This window comes from Annulohypoxylon maeteangense (genome assembly GCF_022496945.1).
Source record: "Annulohypoxylon maeteangense strain CBS 123835 unplaced genomic scaffold GGS22scaffold_3, whole genome shotgun sequence".
In the NCBI taxonomy this organism is placed as follows: domain Eukaryota; kingdom Fungi; phylum Ascomycota; class Sordariomycetes; order Xylariales; family Hypoxylaceae; genus Annulohypoxylon; species Annulohypoxylon maeteangense.
The window spans coordinates 276,037-296,529 of NW_025953250.1; the positions used below are offsets into that span (position 1 = coordinate 276,037).

Genomic DNA, 20,493 nt, shown 5'->3' on the forward strand with positions numbered 1-20,493 from the left:
GTCGAAGTAAGTGTCCACAGTCGGGCTCAACGATGCGTGAAACCCAAACGTCAAATTCAGGTTCGCCGTTACTAGGCTCGTATGAGGACCTTCAGCCCTCCCCTAATTCCGAGCTGGATGATCGCGAACCTCTTTTTTTCGATTCGGATCCCTTGCGGGAGGACGAAAATACGGAATGCTCCCCGGGCCACAATGAGCCCGCGTGGCTATCAGAATTTGATCCCGAATTTATTGACAGTCTCCGTGGTTGTGTGAATTTTGTGGACTAATCCAAAGATAGGCGGAAGCAATTGAAATAACGTCAATCGCCGATTGATGAGCTATTTGCTAGGTATGTTTCTTCAGCGGTCGGGCCAAGGGACATTTCGAAATAATGCTCAAAGGTGTATTTGACGTACGGAAGCTTGAACTATTTCGCTAAGAACCTATACAATGGCTGTATATTTTGTATTTAATACAAATTTGCTGTTAGCGTATATGATGATGATGGTATTGCGGGTGGGACCTAGAAGTGCACTGTAACCCCACCTAAATATCCCCTGTTACAGCTATATAGGTAACTCGCACATACTGGGGTGGGCAGTGGATGTTCTACTTCTTAGCACAGGGGATAGATTAGCTTACGGACCAGTACAATCATGTTAGTACATAATCGACTTTTTGCTCACAGAATCTTGGTCATGATGATCCTTTTGGTCAAACGAGAGTCCGGGCGAAAACCTATTTACTGATGCCGTAGGTTAAGATTTGTTGATAGGAAGCGGAGTTACTGAGTGAGAAAAAGATAGAATTGTTGCGCGAGGAGCTCTGAACTGCTGTTCTCAAGAAGACAGTATTGTATGTAAGTACATGAAATCCTTTATCCATCAACAGGCCTCTCGGGGACCATATGTCCCCTACCTATCCTTGTTATAACTCATTCAGTTCTTTTCTCTTAATCTTTATTGTCTAATCGGCTAACCGCTTCCCACAGTCCTGGGCTGCAGCCGGGACGGGGAACGGCCGATGTGTCGGCGGAAATGGGCGTGTTTGTACTCTTATTTACCACCTGAAGTAGTGAGACGGGAGGCCACATTGACATGGTGGCCGAGTGCCCCGCTCTGTCCCATTCATGGGAACAAGCTGATAAACATGTCGATATGTTCTTGGTTATATTAAGAACATGTTTAGTCGACAAGTTTGTTGAAGTCGAATATGCTGAAGTCTTGTTGGGAAAGTAATCATTTCAGCGACCGTTCTTTGGTCGTTCGGAGTTATGATGATGTCGCATATTTATTATCGTACTTCACAGTCGGTGTTTCCACTCTCTTTTAATGGCCGTCAACGTCGGCAGGACGACGGACGGCCGAGAGTGTTTATGCAAGCCACCCAGGGCCTGCTATTGCTATCTCCAGGATAGCGGCCACCGTCGGCCACAGCCACGGCCACGGACGGCCAAGCATGTTTATGCAAGCCACCGTAAAACGGTGGCCGTCCGTGGGACGGTTGGCTGGGCGCCTGCGACGTTGTGGTTGACGGTGGCCCATGGGAGACACCTGGGTGCTGCGTTCCAGTCGAAAATCAGCGTCGAACTTATGTCGCGCCCGTAGGGCGGGAGCAGTTAATTGCTCTTCTTATTGATAGTGCATTAGTACCGCACGCACCAAGCCCAGCTTCGTGGGCTTTCCGAACGCGCTCTAACCCCTCCCGTAGGGGGTTGATTGGTGTTGTTTTATCGGACGGGCCGACCTCATCTGCGCACCTGGCGCAGGTTGCGGAAGAGGAGTGTGAGGTGATTGGTAACCTAGTAGGTCCCAACACCTTAAGGTCGGCCCGCCGAAGGCCCCAATGGATTAGGTTGCTGGGCGGAGAGGTCTGTTTCAGATTAGTATGGGGTGTTGAATGATGTGAATGCGTAAAAAAATATGGATATAACTTACGCGTGCGGTACGAATTAACGAATTTAAATTTCGTGTGAAATAGTACGACGACCGAGAGCCAGCCTTTGATTTATTAGTATATTGTTAAATGGGAATGGGTAGATCAAAGGTGGTCTTACTATTATTGTTGGGTTATTACCAACGAGACGACTGAAGAGCCGACCGTGAAGTGAAGAAGAAGAAGAAGAAAAGATTTAATTTTCATGGGGGGGAAAGTTGTTTAAGTAGTGTTGGGTCCGGCCATGAACGAAACTTAATCAGTAAGAAGATAGAAGAGGCCGTCACGAACCTCGTTGGAGGACCAGTCACAACGGAATAATTCATGGGTACGTAGCTACAATATGACTCAGATACCTATGTACATAGTATAAATTAATCAAAGCTCAATAAATAAACGTACCAAGTACTACGTACCTACCTACTTTATTATACCAGAACATTTAAATCTGTCAGATACCAAGGTACAAAGCTCCAATGTCCACCGTACAAAAACATGATGTATTTGTCAATACGAAAGCGTATATGACTACGGCAGCAGTGAAGTACTAAATACCTAGGTACGTACTTAGGTAGCAACGCTTAATTATAAAAACGGCCAAAACTGGATGCCATAGGGCAGAACAAGTAAAGAAAAGATATTAATACTCAATTTAATCTATTTGCGTGACCCTGACCCCTATCCCAAAATGGATTACGTAATCCAACTTCTATTATACCCATATCATGCCATACATATCCATTACATCCTATTCGTTATAACCGTCATTAACCAGCCGTTTATTCACACCATTCCATCACTAGACCATGATTCTCGAATACCTGTCGTCGACTAGTTCGTAGGACAACCTCCCGGCCACTAAGCATGAGACTTCCTCACGACACCGACATCCTTCCAGGCCTTGCGGACGATAGCAGCGGCGTCGTCGCCAAAGAGCTCCTCGGCCTTGTCGACAGTCACATCTGCGAACTGGACGAAAGTACAACGGGCGGGGATCTGGCCGCTGTTCATCGTCTCCCACCAGATCTTTCCGGCTTTCTCCCATCTGTGATTAGGTAATGGTGATTAGTAATGCTGACTCATCCACGGGGGTGAGAATTTAGAGGGACGTGAACTTACGAGTAGCCGCCAAACGCGACGGATGCAAGATAGAATGCTTTGTTTGGGATTCCAGAGTACAGATGTACACCGCCGTTATCATCTACGGTTACTTTGTAGTCCTTGAAGTTTCCGGGTTGGGGATCTTTGCCCTGATAGTAGTTAGTATCAGATGGTACAGTATCATGATGATAGAGGATGGGATCTTACAAATCGAGGGTCATCGTAGGCGGTTCCGGGCTCTTTCATACTGCGCAGGGCAACGCCCTTTACACCGGGCATGAGGCAGTATTCGCCGATCAGCCAGTCGGCCTTATCGGCAGTTTCGTCTTCTACTCTCTGCTTGATCATGATGCCGAAGACATCTGATACATGCTCGTTGAGAGCACCGCTCTGACCTGTGTAGTCAAGCGGCGAAGTGTGTTCCGTAACAGCGTGCTTTCGAGGCGTTAACGGCATTATCTAGCTAATATTGTGGGGAGGGGGTTTCATACAGTGAGTTCATGGCCGATGACATCAACAGCTCCGGTAAAGTTTGTCAAAAAGGTGTGACCATCACCATAAACCATCTGTGCAACTTCGGGGTCCCAGAAGGCGTTTTCGTAATTGATGCCAAAATGCACCGAACTGATCACCTGCTGATTGTGGTTGTCGATGGACTTCCAGTTGAAGATATCCTTGTAGAAAGAGAGGACTAGGCCGGCATTGTCATAGGCCTCGTTGGCAGATTCGTCGTTCGAAGCTTTCTGACCTTCGACACGAACAACCTTTCCTGGGAGGTGGGCTTCGTTCGAGTCGTGGTTGGCATTATATACGGCGCGATATGTCTTCTCGGTATCTCGCGAAGGTTGCTGGGCAGCCGTAAGAGCCTTTTGATCGGATGACTCAGCACGAAGCCCCTGAGATTCCTGGTACTTGGTATGGACTTTCTTGATATGTTCGAGATCACGTCTAGCGCAGGCGCGAGTATCATCGTCGACATCCTCAGACTCGGCAATATGCTTCAGCATGTGATCCGGGACGATGCTATGCTGCCTGCTAAGACCGGCTGCGGCTTTGCTACCGCGGGGTGCACAGAGAGCGGCGAAACGTTTCTCGCGTTTGCCAATATAGTCTTTGTGGACGGTGAGAGCGTTGCGGGCGCATTCTCGGATGTGATCCTCGTTGTGGCTGCTATCGGCGATAGCGTTAAGCAGATAAGGAGGTACTACGCAGCAGACGTGATGGTTGCGGGTCGACATCTTGGGTATCTGGGCAAAGGTTGTACGAAAAAGAGCTGTACGTTTTAGGGAGATTCGGGATAGGGACATGTAGATAGGTAGAGAGTAGATATGTTTAGGCAAGTATTCAGGTAGGTAAGGAGCTATAAGGGTCTTTAATAGTTAGAGGAGTGGCAATATTGAGGTCACAGAATGCAGAGGTGATGTAAGTGATGGTGAACTAGCTAAAGAAATACGAAGGCTCTGGTTAGGGATATGGTCTAGGGCTAGAAGGCAACTTTTATCCTTTACCTATCAAGCTGTTCTCAAGACAGAGCGCTAAGTCGTTTTATGTAGGCCCTAGGCAGATCATGAGACAGGAAGCATGCTCAGTTAAAGGAGCTTGCCGTCAACATCTTTCAACCAAACCCCAGCTGCCGGAAATATGAGACAGCGATAGAGGCAGCTGTATCCTGAAAGATAAGGATGCGAATGATACCATAATGCATACATATTGATTCCAAGTGTGGCATGTGTTGCAAGGCTGACTCACGTAGCTGTAGGTAAGATCGATATGTCTCTATTCCCGGGGAAGTGGGTAGCGGAGGGACCAAGATGGACTATGTTAGTCCAAGGGCTGACCTTCACTTCCAATTTTAGCCACTTCATGATGTATTCCCATTCATGAACAAGACTTAACGACATAATATGGATTAGCACAACGTCAGAATGGAGTTAAGAACCTTATCTTGTCCATCTTGTCTTTAAGAGCTGTGCCTTCTTCAACTCGGATAGGTCAGAAGCTCGTGGCAGGCGTGGGGAATTTTCGTCATCCGGTAGTTCAACACTAGAGACAAAACAGGGAATGGTAGTTGCTTAATGAAGTGACATATTCTTGCCACGGCATTGCCGCTGCGGTTGCCCGTCAGTAGTACGACTCAAGTTTATTCCATCTTGTTTCATGACGACGGATGCGACTTGAGGCCTCATCTACGACTCTACCTAGATGGACGAAGCTAGGCGTATGAAGTATGTAGGTAAGTAACAAGCTGAAATATTGAAAGCGCCGTCCCAGATAGGTAGGTGGTAGATATTTGGTTACTCGGTAGGTGGGCAATTACTATGCGTATGTAGGTACGTGCTAATATCCGCATGAGAGCTAAATCCCGTGACAAGGAATATTCAGGAACATGGACGGGCGGTGTTTCATTCTGCGAGGTGGGCATGGATATAATTCAAGAAATGTGACCTTGACACGTCGTTGCGTGTAGGAGTAACGATGCACTACGTAACTGCGGTGACCGAGAACTTGGAAAAACGCGGTGGACACGTACGTAAATCGTGAATGCCCCGTAGCCCCACTAAGTTATAGGCCTGATAGGCCGGGAAACGCCGTAGGAACAGGGGAGACAGGGGCTGCGACAGCGACCTCAACTGCTAGCGGCTTGGCTTTGAGCCTTCCAGGTTGAAAGTAAGGCCTATGAAATCAGCCACCGATAAGATACGATGCCTCTTTCCAACCAAATAAATATCGATAACGCCACAATGTGACTTTCATTTTCTTCATGGAAATAGGAAAATATTGAGAAATAGCTGGAGTGTCTTACAGCTGATAGAGAAACATGTCGTCGAAATGGGCTGGCTGACTTCGGGGTCAGCTGGTATATCCCACTCTCTACCTTATCGTCGTTACATTCGCCCCCCTTTACGGCTTCAACGCGCACCTGTATCGATACCTCGACTAAACTCGGGCAAACCCATGGACTCGGTTAAAAATGGCTAGATAGGGACCGGATATTTGTCAGTCATTCTATATCGGAGTTCATCCCGACAGTAGGTCCTCATTATGCGTTTATAAGACAGTTCCCGGCGGTGATCGGGGCAAGTAGCGAGTTTGACTACTAGCTGACAGTTTACGGTTTGCTCGTATACGCCTTCGAGTTAGAGATGGATTAGCAAAATATTCAACGTTGTTTTTCGACACTGAACCCATCAATAGAAACAATTTGTTTGCGGCATAATACGCTCGTTACATTTCGGTAACATACAGGTGTTGGATTGAGGAAATAGCGCAGGGCGAAGCATCTTCATTCAGCCCTTTGAGTACGAGCTCGGATCTAATTAACCATCAAACAAACACCAAGGACGATGTTCGATGGATTTTTCACTTTAAAACTTAGAAATTTTTGAAGAAAAATATATAATCAATATGAAAAGCTGTCCCTGTGGTAGAGTCATCCGTGGATACATTTGTCGTGTTTCTCTGAAATGATCAGCTCTTAACTCTGAGTAGCGATGAGACGAATGCTAAAATCCTGTAGGGAAAGAGGTAATCAGATACGCAAATTCGCAGGTCATTCATGCTCATGAGGTGGGAAGGAACAACCTCATTACCTGTGTGACGTATAGTATAACCTCGAGTCGTTTGCTGTTTCCACAATGTGAAAACATATCGAGTCAAGAAAGCACAAGCTAAAGAAACCGGGCAAGAGCAAACAAAATTGGCGTGCGACTCTTCGGATCGCCCCTTTGATCCGCCCCTTTTACAACGTCGTACACTTCCATCTAATCCTCACTATCCCCTCCCCAACATTAAACTGCCCAACCTATTTTACAATCTTGGCCTCTGTTTGCTCTCCTTCCAATTCTTGAATAATAGTGAGACACTCAACTACTGTTGTTACCACTCGTTTTAAAACCTAACTATAAATCCTCCCCGTCTAACCGAGACATCTACGCTTATTCTTAATCGAACCAGTCTTCAGTCCAACGCCGAAAGCAATTAAACACATTCCCGAGACATACGGCACAATGCAGGCCCTCATCCTCGTCCTCGCCTACTCGGCACTCGCATCCGCCACCACCTACTTCCTCACCGTCTTCGCCCCAGACACCAACGTCGACGGGGCTCTGCTCAATGCCGCCGGTCAAGGCTTCTACACCGGCACTTCGGGGCCTGCGACTTATTGCCCGGACGACATTGGCAAGAAGTGTCCTGAAGTGCAGGGAACTCTCGTCTATGAAGGACTAACCGGCATGGCAGTAAGTATTCCTAATACTTCGCAATCCAAATATACCTCCTAATCCACCCCCCTTAGGTCCAAGTCCCCGGTGGCCAATCAATCTACGTAGCGCCTTCCGGCCAAGTCGAGTACGCACGCGCGCACTCGACCTACGTTCCGCCCGGGTCCTTCATCGGGGGCTGGTACAACAAGACCGTTCTCTCGGACTGCGAGCCGACGCGTTACGTGCTCGACTTCCTATCCCCGGACGGCACCAACATCGGCGGCGTGAAGCTGTGTCCCGACATCGAGACCTGGATGTCCGGTACGGGCGCTAGTTACCGTCTCTACGTTGGCACGCGCAATTTCAATTTGACGAACTGTATTGATGCTGTGGGGCTGAATTTGAATGGTGTCGAGGCGGAGGTTGGGTGTTGGCAGTATATCTGAGGAGTCGGGAAATGCGTGCTTGTACTGAATGGTGGTGTCGTCAGTATCAATATCTTTGATTTTCCAGGGGAAAGCTTTCGCGAGTGTTTTCATATGGATTTAGTATGGGGAAAAGTTGGCACGGAATTGTTTTTCGAAAATGGGGATTTAGAAAAGGTTCCTGCGGGACGTGGGATGCGGTTAAGGATTAATGACATGGCGATGAGACTGTACTGTAAAGCATGAGAAAAATGGGACTGCGTACTGTGGTCTACCTGATGATCACCTAGGTTTTACGAATTGAGACTTCACCTTCTATTAGGAAGCTTTTGGCTTTCGACCTCGAGGATATCTGTAGTTGTGATATTGATACGTAGCGTAAAGTTAGGGATAATGGGCAAATTGCTATACAACCAACCTATGTAGATGCGCAGAACTTCAACCTAATCCAACAACACCTCGACATCAAACTCGCGATCCGTCCTGAGCTGATACTGCGGCAACGTCGGGGGTCCGCAGCTACCCGTACCCAAGCCATGATGATACCAATCCAACCTAACGATATAATCGTCCCTCCTCCTCTTCTTCAGCTCATACGGGTGTCTGCATTCGTCAATATCCCTTGTACTATACGGCGCGACACTAAAACTCGCGCCATGGTGCTCGCCGAAGCGCGCGCGGAGGAGGCAATCGGGGTACTCGAGGTCGCCGCCCCAGCGGGTGCGCAGCTCGACCCAGCGCACATCGGTGCGATTGCCGCTCTCCTGCGGAAACTCGTAGTGGTGGAACATGGCGTCCGCGGCCCAGCCCCAGGTGTTCACTAGCTGCGCGCGCTTCTTGTCCGCGTACGATTCGCCCGGTCCGCGACCGAACCACTCGACTATGTTAAGGTCGCGGAGACCGAAGGATAGACCGAAGCGTGCGAATGTTGACGGGAGGAGGAGCCCGTTGGGCTTTGCTTGTATGCGGATGCTGCAGAAATCTTGGGTGATGGTATAGGTCGTAGTCGTGTCGACGCTCCAGGCGAGAACTGGGGGAGCGACGCGCCCTTTCACGACGACGGTGCAGCCTGATTCGGTTTCAGTGGTGGTCATTTGCGAAAAATGGTTTCGCGTCTGGTGGACTCTTTTCTCGATCCATTCTTGGCCATGGGGTCCGCCGCGGTCGTTATCCGTGAGCGCGCGATAGAAGTCTAGGGCTAAGGGGACTGTAATGAGGTTGTGGCCTGGCTTCGAAGTGTGCGTTAGAGATGATAGAGTGCCATTGCCCGTATCAAAGCCAAACGTTGTGCCTTTGGCGATTGTGACGTAAAGCATATCGTCTGTGCGCTGGATGCGCGGGCGGCCTGGTGTGGAGGGGGATTTGAGGAGGGCAAGCGTCCGAGGAGGGGTGAGCGCGAGCTGGCTTCGAGCTACGATTCGACCAGGAGATATCCATTTAGTTCCACTACGAACCATGAACTCTAATGAAAGCCATGCGTTCGTAGATAGAGTCTTTGGCATTCCACCCAGAACTATCGTCGCCTTTGTGTGAGGTTTAACGTTTGCTGGGATGTATATCTCTTTACCAATCACTTGTTGACGGTCGGAGATGAGTTCCCAAAAGCACCTAATGTGGTCTAAAGTCAGAAAGTCATAGCGGTTTATGATTGTTATCGAAGTACCCTCTATGCCGAGGACTTGAATCGGTTCGATGGCTTTGCTATATTCGTCAAGCCCGGGACCGGGCATATGTGACGAGTTACATAATCCATCCATGACAAAATTACCGTCATTAGGCTCGTCAGGTTGAAAGTCGCCGCCGTATCCGAAATATTTCTCTCCATCTTTGGATTCTGTGATGAGGCCCTTTTCGAGCAGACGTTAGCACATACTAAAAGTCGTAGTCTTGAGCCGGTATAAATGCTTACGTGATTTGCCCATTCCCATACAAAGCCTCCCATGAGCCGCGGATACTTATAGAAAGCCTCGATATATTCTTGTATAGCTCCGGGACCGTTACCCATCGCATGAATATACTCGCACATAACAAAAGGCTTCTCCCAGTTCTTCTCCTCAGCATGCTTGATCATTTCGTCAACAGGGGTGTACATTCGACTGAAAATATCTGCCGTCTGTGCATCTTGATCACCCTCGTAGTGTATGAGGCGTGTCTTATCGATCGCTTTGATAGCATCATACATGGCCTGGTGATTTCTACCATAGAAGGCTTCGTTACCAAGAGACCACATGATGATAGAAGGGTGATTTTGATCCCGCATCACCATTTGTACAGCACGATCTACGTACGCATCTCTCCATTCTGGATTGTCAGATGCGAAACTTGCCGGATCGCCACCAACTTCGCCGAATCCGTGACATTCGAGGTCTGCTTCATCGAGTACCCAAAATCCCATTTCGTCGGTAAGGTCGTAGAATCTAGGATCGTTTATATAATGGGAAGTGCGAATAGCATTGATGTTAAATGCCTTCATTGCCTGGAGATCCCATTGGAGGTCTCCGTATGGGACAGTTCTCCCAGATTTTGCGTTATGTTCGTGACGATTAGTTCCCCGGATCTTGATAGGGTGCCCATTGACACAAAATACTCCATCTATAAGTTCTGTCCTTCGAAATCCGACTCTTTGGGTGACATATGACGAACCGACAGAGAGTACTAGCGTATACAAGTATGGGGTCTCAGCTGTCCATTTTTCGGGATTCTCCACACGGACCTTACATCTAGAAGTTCGCCCCTGTGGTGTGTATGAATAACGGAATACCACTTCACCATCACCATCAATAAGTTTAGATGTGACAGCTTCGCCAAGCTTATTTAGCGTAATATCTACCGCAAGCCATGCATCTGCGTAATCATCGTCAAGTATTGTCTCAACACGGATATCCTCGAAACGAGTTGAGGTAAATGAATGCAACCAGACGTCTCGGAAGATACCGCTGAGCCACCATTGGTCCTGGTCCTCGATGTAACTTCCGTCGCACCGTTGGTATACCTCAACACAAAGAGTGTTTTCGGAATCGAGATCAAGAAATGGCGATACGTCAAATTCACTGGGGTTTCTCGAGCCTTGTGAGTAGCCCACTTCCTTTCCGTTTATCCAAATAGTGAAAGCTGAGTCGACACCCTCGAATCGTAGCCGCCATTGGTCTCCGTCCTTGAGAGTGTCTGGAACGGTGAAGCGTGTGATATAGCGACCGCACTCGTTATCGTCATATGGGACGTTTGGTGGATCCACTGGAAAGGGGAAATTGACGTTGGTGTATTGAGGTCCTTTGCCGAATCCCTCAAGTTGCCACATACCCGGAACCTTGATGAGCTTCCATTCTGTGTGATCAAAGTCGGGCTTATAAAAGTCCCGGGGGCCCTTAAACGGACCAGGTGAAAGGTCAAAACCCCATGTACCGGAGAGCAAGACAGCCCTAGAACGGCTCACATCTCTAGAAAGCGCATCATCCTCAGTGTTATAAACGTGAAAATGGCTTCGAGGCGGTAAAGTCTTGCGATGAATAACTTTGAGATTACTCCAGTCGGGGATTCGTTTGGGTTGGATATCTGTGTGGCCTATTCCAATTGGATTGGTCACCAACGATGTGCTAGATGATTGAAGGTTTAGTGGTTCCGACCAAAGGTCAGGATAAGTAGTGATGACTTGTAAGTTTACATGGAGATCTGCGCTCTGTCGGATCACCATGTTCGCCTCAGACGACTCGGTGTTGTTAGACATATAGAGAATAAACCAGGATTAACGAGGACTGGAATTAGTGCACTGGCTGTCCTTTACTCAAGTTTCGCTCTAGTATAATAATGACATTGAATAGATAGTAATACAGTGGTGAGGGCGTCTCTTATTTTGTGGTATAGCTGTCATGAACAATCAACCACATAGGCATAGAGAGAACTATAGGTAGGTATATAAAATAAATAAATGGCAGTGCCCCAAGAAAGAATATTCAAACAGTTTCAATAATACCAAGAAGTAGAAGATAGCGTGTTAATTCAAAATCACAGAAAACGATTAGATTGAAAAGTCGATTGCTTGAGTTGGATTGGATTAAATGGGATCGATGTTTTGTTGTTTTGTTAACTATGTTGAATGAGTCGAAGTTCTTGAAGCTCCTAGGTTCGGTAGCTGGAGCTAGAGGTGCTAGAGTCCTAAATTGGGGTGTCTAGGTGTACCTAGCAGGTGACGTAGCTAGGGCACTAGATGGTTGGCTCGGGTTGTCCCGCGTCCGTCCAGAGGCTGGGGAACAGAGTTTGGAGGTTGGAGGTGCTGGAGACGACCCCAATATTCACTCCCAGGGCTACTACAGGAGCCCATAGAATATCCATACATTATGGATTATTCACGATATTAAGCAACACAACGGCGATAAATTCGATCATTCAAATCATTTGTCTTCGTTATTTCTAAGTTTGTCTTTTGACAATGCAATATGTCTCTCTACCTTACGACTATGGTTTTGATGAAATGGTTAACAACCATCCGTGAGGACTGATCGAACTTCTTACCAATTACGCCACTAAACCAGAAAACGCCGGTGGTCGACTATCTAGATTGCATTCGGTTATAGGATCGTTCCGAATCTTCCTCATGTTAGCTAGGATTCACCAAACAACTCATTTCAACGATGGTGTCCACCTACCCGAAAGTTGTTTTGATGCTCCTCACGTAGTATTCTTCCCAGTTACGCTTGGTCACCTCTTCTTGGCCTACAGGAACGCCGCTCCAGGTAACTCTCATCACAGTTACGCCGTCAACGTCGTTCTGATCAAATTCAATTACCTGTTTCGAGTGATGACCTGCTGGCCACTGGTTCAATCGCCAACTCTGGACAATCTTAGTCGGTTCCTCGAGTTCTTCATATTCACCCGACACGTTGCCACCAAATAGCTCAAACTTTCCGCCCTTCTTGGCACCGTCAAATCTCTTTGGCGGGGCACGAGTGAACGCCGCTAGCCGTTGAGGGTCAGTGAAAGTCTGGTATAGTTCGGCGGCCGTAGTTCGGAATTCTTCTTGATCAGTTACTGTTGTTGTGTTGACGACACTACCTTGGTTACTTTGGGTGGCAGCACTGGCATCGGTACTCGCCGTGGTGGCACCAGTTGGCGTATGGTACTTTGGTGTAGTAAATCCGCTCGATGGATTTGAACCAGCGGCGTGCTGGATATCTTTACCATGTTCAGCAATTAGAGCTGGGGTAAGTTTAGAAAATTCCTTTCGTAACTGAGGCGTCAGCTTAGATCGAACTAAGTCCTTCACGGGTTGCTTCTCCTGAGACTCTGAGTAGATGTCTATGTCAAACTTTCATACGATCAGTACTAGTCATGATCAGTCATGGTAATGTGGATCTTCATACGACGAATTCATCTTCTTCGGTGTCGTGGGCAACTTCGGGTACGGTAATCGTGCCCGAGACATTTTCTTCCCCAGGCGCGGATCCTAATGCAAGTTAGACAACTTGACTGCCTTGGACTACGATATATCTATGGGTTATGACAAACCAGAGTACTCTAAGACGAGTTTCACATCATAAATGGTAATCACTTTGCCCTTCCGTTGGCTTACGTCAACATCACCGTCCATGCTGACAACCTTATTGATCTTGGCGGTGACCTCTCCATCTTCGGCCGAGACCTTGGTAAGATTCTCTTCGAACCACTGCTTAGCCCATTCGCTGGCATTCTTGCTGACCCAATGCCAGTTGTTAGGGTTGTGGAGAACCATGGTGGGATGCGAAAGAGGATAATTCGGACGAAGTCTGGATTTGGTTTGGAAGCTACAAAAAGTGCGATTATATTAGCGATTGCTGTCTTCTCTTGTGCGTAGTTATTAATGAATAGAAGATTCAATGCGAATAACGAAAGTTGATCAGATATCAGTCTCAAGGACCATAGCTATGTGGTCATCAAGGAAAGGGAGTACAAGTCACTCTATGACTGGTGCCAGCTTGTGTATCATCAGAAAACTTATGACAGGAAGGAAACGATAAAAATAAGGAGATGAAAACTTACTGGTGACAGATGGACGGATAAGTTGACTACGGAATCAATCTGTAATCATAGTAAACGAATTGAAGAGAAGAAATCGTCTGCATGAAGGGCACGCAGCCGGCTACGAGATGTTGTAAGGTTAGAAAAAAATGCAGCCGAAAGCTCTAGAATTTCAACGAAATTTAGTGCCAAAGTAAGAATTTCCAATACCTTCCAGTGGACCAATAGAAGAGGGGTTTTAATCGGTCAAACATCGGACCGCGAACTCTAAAGCTTAAACCCGACCCGGACAGCTGCAAACGACCGTCTTACCCGCTATTTTGCATTTTAGGTACAATAGTACATACCTAGTACCTACAGTTCCTGAGAATTCACATGCTTCATCCCTTATTCCAACAGTCATTTTTACTTAACCTACAACTTTCCATATACACCACTAGTATATAACATCGTGAATTACTCCCAAGGAAATACCAACTGGGTAGATGTCTGGTGATGTCGAACAACATGCCTATGCACAGCTTCAATATTTGAAGACCTCATCTCCGGGAACTGTTGCTTGTGTCAATTTCGTATCCATGCTGCTTTCCGCCTGCCGCGTGCCGCTGCGTGTTTCTAAAAACCACAATCGCCGTACAGTTGTACTTAATCATTACTTGGCTTGTTTGCCAAGTTATGACCATCATCTGTCGATGGATCTTAGGTCACTTACACAGGTCCTACCTCCCGACTAGGTACATATGGCCCTTGGCTATTATGCGTTGATGTAGGAAATATATACTACTTTTATATGCAGGTATGTTCTACATGGCCGCAGCTACTAAATATGTATGTACACTAGGTATTAATATCAGCAACGATCTCCTTCGCCAGGATATTTGAGTTAAATCACCTTGTCAGAACTGAAAAATAACGTCTCTTGCTATCGACGTCGCTTGGACATTTCAGTCGGCCCGGGAATTTGCAAGCATGTAAGTTTCCACGTGGAAATCATGCTACTACTACTGTGATAAGTCGAATACTATTTTTATATTTAAGCATTCAATAGCCAATGCTAACCTAGAATCTCCTAAGTGACTATGTTAGCTTCACCGCGCACACGGGAACCGGGATGCGAGGAGTTTCCTTTAGTTCATAGTCAATGCGAATAATGCCAACACGACGAGACCTACGAAACCTACGAAACCTACGAAACTTCCATTGACTGGAAGTCTTCTTGGACTATTTGACGGATTCTTCGTTCAAATTCATACTCAACTCCCCAAGCAATCAGGTACGTAGCAGGAAATTTAGCCTCGTTCATGCACAATTATGAGCGACGGATCTCAAGGTGTGTTGCTTTGCAGCGGAAGGCAGATTCTGCGGACGATCAGTGCATATTATATACATTAATATTCCGTCCTTTATAGATGACACAAGCTCCAAGGTCTGGCGATGGTGAAGTCCGGATATCACGAACTTTCCCCGCTCATGCAAAGTGTAGAAGATCAACCAATCACAAATGGGAACGTTCTATGTAACCGTTAAGCGCCGACAAGGCCATACCCACGAGGGGAAACGAAGGAGTTGGCCAATGATATTCGACCCAAGGTTGCAGATCTCTAAATATAGATTAATATCCACACCACCATGAACCAATCGTGGGCTGTTCTTCAGATATACCAAGTCAGAAGTACCGACCACTCTATTCCCAAGTCGGTCAGCCCACTAGGGGGGGGGCCAACCTCTCATCACTCCATTCGACCGTCTTTTCTATTCGTTCGTCTAGCTGTTCTTGATTAAACACACTCTTCTAAGCAGAAGAGACCCATCACCATGCAACATGGGGAAACTAACTTACACATACTAACCAATTTCAGCTACCTTCACGCTGCGACATAGACCTACTAGTACATAGAGGAATGTACGGAAGAGGAGCCCCTAAGAAGTTTCTACAGGGCATAGTCCATGTTCAAACTGATACATGCGATACTGAGGGCGAGCGGTCCTACATACTTTGTACTATGCGTATGTTGTATCGCCCGACTTAAGGGGCTAAATATCGTATGGTTCCTACATTCGTCCAAGCCTTCACGGACAAAGCGGATAAGATCACGCCCATCGCTCGGAATTTACCTCCCATTCTGCCATTAACCAGTTGACGAGCCCGTGCACTTATGCGGGCGTCCAGGGATCTGCCAAGAAACATCCTTTCCCCCACGTCCTTGGCCAGGGGATCTGGATCATCGTCCTATCCAGTCCGTCCATCACTTTTCATCTCCTACACCCTCTTTTTTTTCTAACATTGCACAAAAGTCTTCAGCCGCGTCTTGAATACATCTGTCGGCTCTTCAAATCGTTCATCTCCTATTCGATATACGGGATATCGGGTCATGGGAAAATAGTCGGCGACAAGACCGTTTTCTAATTCACCGGTTGAAGGACGAGTGGTGAAGGTAGCGAGCGCAACGAGTGCCGGCCGTAAGACATTTTAGGATATCAGTACCAAGCGCAATTAATTAACGTCCCGCTCGCGCCAGCATCTGTACCGGATTTATCTGCTGTCGTCTTCCCCGCGCGCGCATCTATCTGAGTCGGTTGCGACCATTATAAGTGATGATGACCAGTCCGCGCGAGAGTGCAACTTCTCGACTTCGTCAAACGCTTAATCCATTGAGAACGACCGCTCTTGGAGGATTTCACAATCAGCTGAACACACCGCATTCTGCCATATCAATTAGCTCATCTCACACCTTCGCTGGACTTCATACGCCGGCAAGTTCAGTACAACCTTACAACCCTCAAGAATGGGTACCTTCTCCTGTTGTCGGTCCTGAGCGAACGCGACAGTTCCCACCACCGTCGTCGCTACGCGATTCACAAAGTAAGTAGTTCATAAAATATCGTCTTAAGACGCTAGTCGGTGAACCGTAAGCTGACGAGCATGAAAGCGGCAGCTCCCGCTCCACCTCCACCTTATTCCCCTCCGCGAAGTCAGAGACCAGCTAGTATTGTTTATGAGACTCCTCCGGCAAACATATCCGCAGCTCGGGTTCCAGCCTCAAGTGTCCATCGTCCCTCACCGGAACCAGCGAATAGTCAAAACTTTCCTCCGCCGCCGGGCTCAAATGGACGTGGTGCCTCTCGCGAAAGGCGTTTTGGCCTACCATCTTTAACTAGACGAAGAGATCGAGGCACCCCCGAGTCATCGCCTCCTGATCCTCATCCTCCCACTTCACTATCCCGACCTCAGCCACTTACAATCCAAGTCCCCACTCCCGTAAATCCAGCAAATCCAGTAGACCCTAATCTCTTCGGTGTGCCTCCTAGTGCGCGCAGGGCAGCATCTGCGAGTGCAATTGACACGCCGACTTCAGCTCGGTCTCGATCGGCATCTCAATCGAGATGGGAGCCCGGCATGCCTCTACCACCGCCGCCGCCGGGGCCTCCTCCCACCCAGTCCAGATCCCAAAGCCTTAATAGAACCACTGATCCCGTAGTCTCCCCACCCACGAGGAGGCCACCTCCTAGTGGTGTAACTGCTCTTGGTCCCGTTCCACCAACTCCTGCAGATTGGGTCAATGAGGAGCGGCAGGTCGCGCGTGGCAAATCGACTAATCCTCTTGGACTAACTATCGATACATCTGCCGCCGAGTCTAGTTCCCATGTTCCTCCCGAGTCGGGATCTGCATCGGGCTCTGCCGGCCTCAATAGGACTGGTGCTGTCCGAGGTGAAAAATCCTTGCGAGAAAGGCGAAATGAGAGTAGAACACGACAGAGGCCGGAAGATGGGATCCAGCCTTTGACTGATATTATAGTTCCTAGCGGATCGGGCCTAACTCGAAAATTTTCGGTTCATAAGGGAACTCCACGCAGCGGTGGTAAATCAATAGCCGACGTGCCAAGATCCGGCGATGACGTGAACTTCGATTCTAGAAACTCAACACCTCGTCCGTCTGCCGGACTCCACCCAGAGACACCGACGCCACCATTTTCACCGCGTCCGCAAAAGGCTTATCCGGTTGCAGAACCGGGCCACGCTATCGCTCCGAAGGCTCTTCCCACACCACCACCACAAAGCCGATCAGCCTCTAACTCCTCTCAGGCACGGCCTGAAATCCAAAATTTAATGAATGCTCTCTCATCAGCTACTTATCCTGCAACCAAACAGGCTGTAATCGACCAGACACCAGAGCAGTTCTGTCGAGGCAGTGTAGAACGCTTTCAAGCCTTCGCCAACCAGGAAGCAGTCGTACAATCAGATGCCGAGCGAGTTAAGCTCTTCACTGATTTCATAGTCAACGAGTCTAGGTTACGGCGCGAAAGATACGCTACGGCTATTGGAGCGATGGGATCTGAAATATTTGATTTAACACGGGATCTATTCCGCCCTATGAAGGTGCGGCGCGACTCGACGAATTTACAATCCGGAGAATGGACACCACAGATGTCCGAAACGAGATCACAGCGAAATTCAATGAATTCTGTCTTCCGTGAACAAGTCCAATCGAACTCAGCTCCAGCTTCCGCAAACCTAACTGCCTCTCCCTCTCCTATGAATGGAACCCCTGGTAACACGAATTGGAATTCCCAATACATGCCATCGCTGTCACCCATTCTTAGCATGAGCGTTAGTGAGCATCCTGATGAATCTAGTTCTAGAGGACGACCAGCGAGCCGATGGTGGGAAACCGAATCTGGCGGCGAAGGAAACAGAATAGAGAGGACAAAGCGTGAATCAAAGTATATGGGCGTACCTAAAGAGGCTAGAGAAGCTTTACAATGGCAAGACACGCCAGGTAGTATGGACAGTCATGCGGGACCTAGTGAACAACACTATTCAGAAAACGAATACCCCCCGGAAAAGGTGGGATGGCACGAATCAAAGCAGGCCACAACACCTCACCCATTCCGAAACTCACTTCTATCCGTGGCCTCATCAGCACCGAACACTCCGTCTCCATCTCAGCTTGATATATCACGACTCGTAACACTACCGCCACCATATCCGCGCCACCACCCCGCTGTAAATAACAACCACCCAGAACTTTCCTCTACGCGCACACTCGTGCGAGCCCTCAGCGACCTCCGAGAAATTCAAGGAACCAAAGACCGCTTCCAGCAAGACACCCAACGAGCCCGCGACGAAGCTTCCCAAGCAGCCACCACACGCCAAAAATCACTACGCGCAAACCTACACCAGGAAATTAGCGCAGGTAACATGTCCTATGCCGAAGCCGCCGCCATCGAAGCCGACACGCAAGCCTCCGAAAACGCCAAAGCCAAAGAACTCGAAAAGCAAGAATTCGACCGCTTCCAAAACGCCGTCGTGATGCCACTAAACGAACTCCTCACAGGCCGCATCGCGCAAGCAACCTCGCTTTTCGAAGAACTTCGTTCGCGCTTATTTGTCGAAACACAGGCTCCGGACCCGAACATGCCGCAGGAAGAAGGCGACGAGCAGCCGGAGCTGCTGGAGAAGCTGACGCTGCTGAAGTGGATCTTCGAAGCCCGCGAGATGCTGCACCGTGAGAACTACGATTTACTCAGCGACCGCAACGATCGCTACAAGGAGATGGTGATTACCCCGTACCGGCTCTCCGGGAACGAGGAGAAGCTGCGCACAGCGGAGGCGTTTTTCGTCGATGACGCGGATAAGCGACGCGTGGCGTTCGCGAGCGAGGTTTTGCAGCGCACGCGCGAGTTTCGCGGGGTTATAGAGGAGAATGTCGTGAGGGGGGTCGATATGCAACTTAATGCGTTTTGGGACCTCGCGCCGCCGCTGAAGAGGCTGTTGGATAAGATTCCGGCGTCAGTGGATCAGCATTTCCGCATTCAGATCCCGAATGCGGAGTTTGAGGAGAACCCGAGTTACCTCACGCATCCGCTGCAGTATCTGTTTAGCCTCCTGCTGCATGCTGAGAAGAGCACGTATCAGTTCATCGAGTCGCAGACGAATCTCCTGTGTCTCCTGCATGAGGTCAAGGAGGCGGTTATGAGCGCGCGTGCGAAGGTTGGGGAGGCGGAGGGTCGCGATCCGAGAGTCGTTGAGGAGGAGCGCAAGGCGGAGCAGACGATGCTTACGGATGATCTTAAGGAGAAGGTGCGCGTTGTTCAGGATCAATGGGAGGGCGCGCTTGGTGAGGGTATGAAGGGTGTTAAGGAGCGTGTGGGTGAGTGGCTCTTGTCAACGGGTGGTTGGGATGAGAGTCTTGAGGATGGAGGCGTCGGCGGCGTCTAAGGATGTTCAAAGACCAAGAGTGTCCCCGACGACTATTGAAAAGGCAGGAAGGCAAAGTCAACGCGATTCACTGTTGGTGTAATGGGTCTAGTGTGGGCGACTGCTTGTAACCCGCCTGTTTGTGTGATACCCCTTTTTAGTTCATGATGAATGGTATGAATTTACGGCTTTTATGTACCTCTCTCAGTTAGGGTAAGTTTGAGAGATGACATGAATATCTTCAGGTTAGATAGATACTGGGTACGCACTCGAAGTACTTATATAGCGAATTGATATTCTTGGATGCGCTGGAATGCTTCCATTGTCTGAAAGAATCCTCAGTGTTAGATATCCATTAAAATTACTGAGACCTATTTTATATTCAATTCGTACCTGGTTTGACCCAAGGACCTTCTAAGATATCTATGAGTACAAATACCAAGCTCATAAGTTATCAGGCCCGCACTTAGAAGGGTAGACAGCGTGTTGATTATCACGGATGCTTCGTGTCCGTCGGTAGTATCATTTAGTCGCAACATTCAATGTAGGGTTCCATTATGAACCTCCAACAACTTTTTGAAACTTGCTTAACTTCTCTCAGAAGGTGTTCTATTAAGCCCCGTGGAAAGCCTCACGCAAGTCCTAGGGCAGTGTTGGT

General features: G+C 48.3%; 5 protein-coding genes across 5 annotated transcripts; 2 read left to right on the forward strand and 3 right to left on the reverse strand.

The window, feature by feature from the left end:
* Positions 1-2,775: 2,775 nt before the first annotated feature.
* Positions 2,776-4,256, reverse strand: GGS22DRAFT_177993 (Metalloprotease; the record flags this gene model as incomplete). The annotated part of the gene is made up of 4 exons (XM_047963549.1): positions 2,776-2,962; positions 3,037-3,167; positions 3,226-3,453; positions 3,510-4,256. 4 exons carry the CDS (start codon positions 4,254-4,256, stop codon positions 2,776-2,778), a joined length of 1,293 nt encoding a protein of 430 aa, XP_047821598.1.
* A 2,769-nt stretch (positions 4,257-7,025) lies between these two features.
* On the forward strand, positions 7,026-7,666 carry GGS22DRAFT_185144 (uncharacterized protein; the record flags this gene model as incomplete). Its single annotated transcript, XM_047964274.1, has 2 exons — positions 7,026-7,256; positions 7,313-7,666. 2 exons carry the CDS (start codon positions 7,026-7,028, stop codon positions 7,664-7,666), a joined length of 585 nt encoding a protein of 194 aa, XP_047821599.1.
* A 300-nt stretch (positions 7,667-7,966) lies between these two features.
* Positions 7,967-11,725, reverse strand: GGS22DRAFT_154220 (glycoside hydrolase family 2 protein). Its single transcript, XM_047960002.1, has 2 exons — positions 9,555-11,725; positions 7,967-9,492 (listed from the first exon to the last, which is right to left on the reverse strand). Exons 1-2 carry the CDS (start codon positions 11,367-11,369, stop codon positions 8,089-8,091), a joined length of 3,219 nt encoding a protein of 1,072 aa, XP_047821600.1. The 5' UTR covers positions 11,370-11,725; the 3' UTR covers positions 7,967-8,088.
* A 296-nt stretch (positions 11,726-12,021) lies between these two features.
* GGS22DRAFT_154222 (activator of Hsp90 ATPase) lies at positions 12,022-13,672 on the reverse strand. The gene is made up of 4 exons (XM_047960003.1): positions 13,148-13,672; positions 13,003-13,085; positions 12,289-12,947; positions 12,022-12,229 (listed from the first exon to the last, which is right to left on the reverse strand). Exons 1-4 carry the CDS (start codon positions 13,368-13,370, stop codon positions 12,211-12,213), a joined length of 984 nt encoding a protein of 327 aa, XP_047821601.1. The 5' UTR covers positions 13,371-13,672; the 3' UTR covers positions 12,022-12,210.
* A 2,246-nt stretch (positions 13,673-15,918) lies between these two features.
* GGS22DRAFT_88913 (uncharacterized protein) lies at positions 15,919-19,969 on the forward strand. The gene is made up of 2 exons (XM_047968344.1): positions 15,919-16,499; positions 16,567-19,969. The coding sequence occupies exons 1-2, from the start codon at positions 16,232-16,234 to the stop codon at positions 19,854-19,856; spliced, it is 3,558 nt and encodes a 1,185-aa protein (XP_047821602.1). The 5' UTR covers positions 15,919-16,231; the 3' UTR covers positions 19,857-19,969.
* Positions 19,970-20,493: the final 524 nt, after the last annotated feature.

Excerpts from the sequence above, each read along its gene's own strand:
- GGS22DRAFT_154220 (XM_047960002.1), bottom strand. The coding sequence starts at position 11,369 with ATGTCTAACAACACCGAGTCGTCTGAGGCGAACATGGTGATCCGACAG. Across the intron at positions 9,493-9,554 it reads TATGGGAATGGGCAAATCAC|GGCCTCATCACAGAATCCAA; the intron begins GTAAGCATTTAT and ends CTGCTCGAAAAG.
- GGS22DRAFT_154222 (XM_047960003.1), bottom strand. The coding sequence starts at position 13,370 with ATGGTTCTCCACAACCCTAACAACTGGCATTGGGTCAGCAAGAATGCC. Across the intron at positions 13,086-13,147 it reads ACTCGTCTTAGAGTACTCTG|GATCCGCGCCTGGGGAAGAA; the intron begins GTTTGTCATAAC and ends AACTTGCATTAG. Across the intron at positions 12,948-13,002 it reads CCGAAGAAGATGAATTCGTC|TTTGACATAGACATCTACTC; the intron begins GTATGAAGATCC and ends ATCGTATGAAAG.
- GGS22DRAFT_88913 (XM_047968344.1), top strand. The coding sequence starts at position 16,232 with ATGATGACCAGTCCGCGCGAGAGTGCAACTTCTCGACTTCGTCAAACG. Across the intron at positions 16,500-16,566 it reads GTCGCTACGCGATTCACAAA|CGGCAGCTCCCGCTCCACCT; the intron begins GTAAGTAGTTCA and ends CGAGCATGAAAG.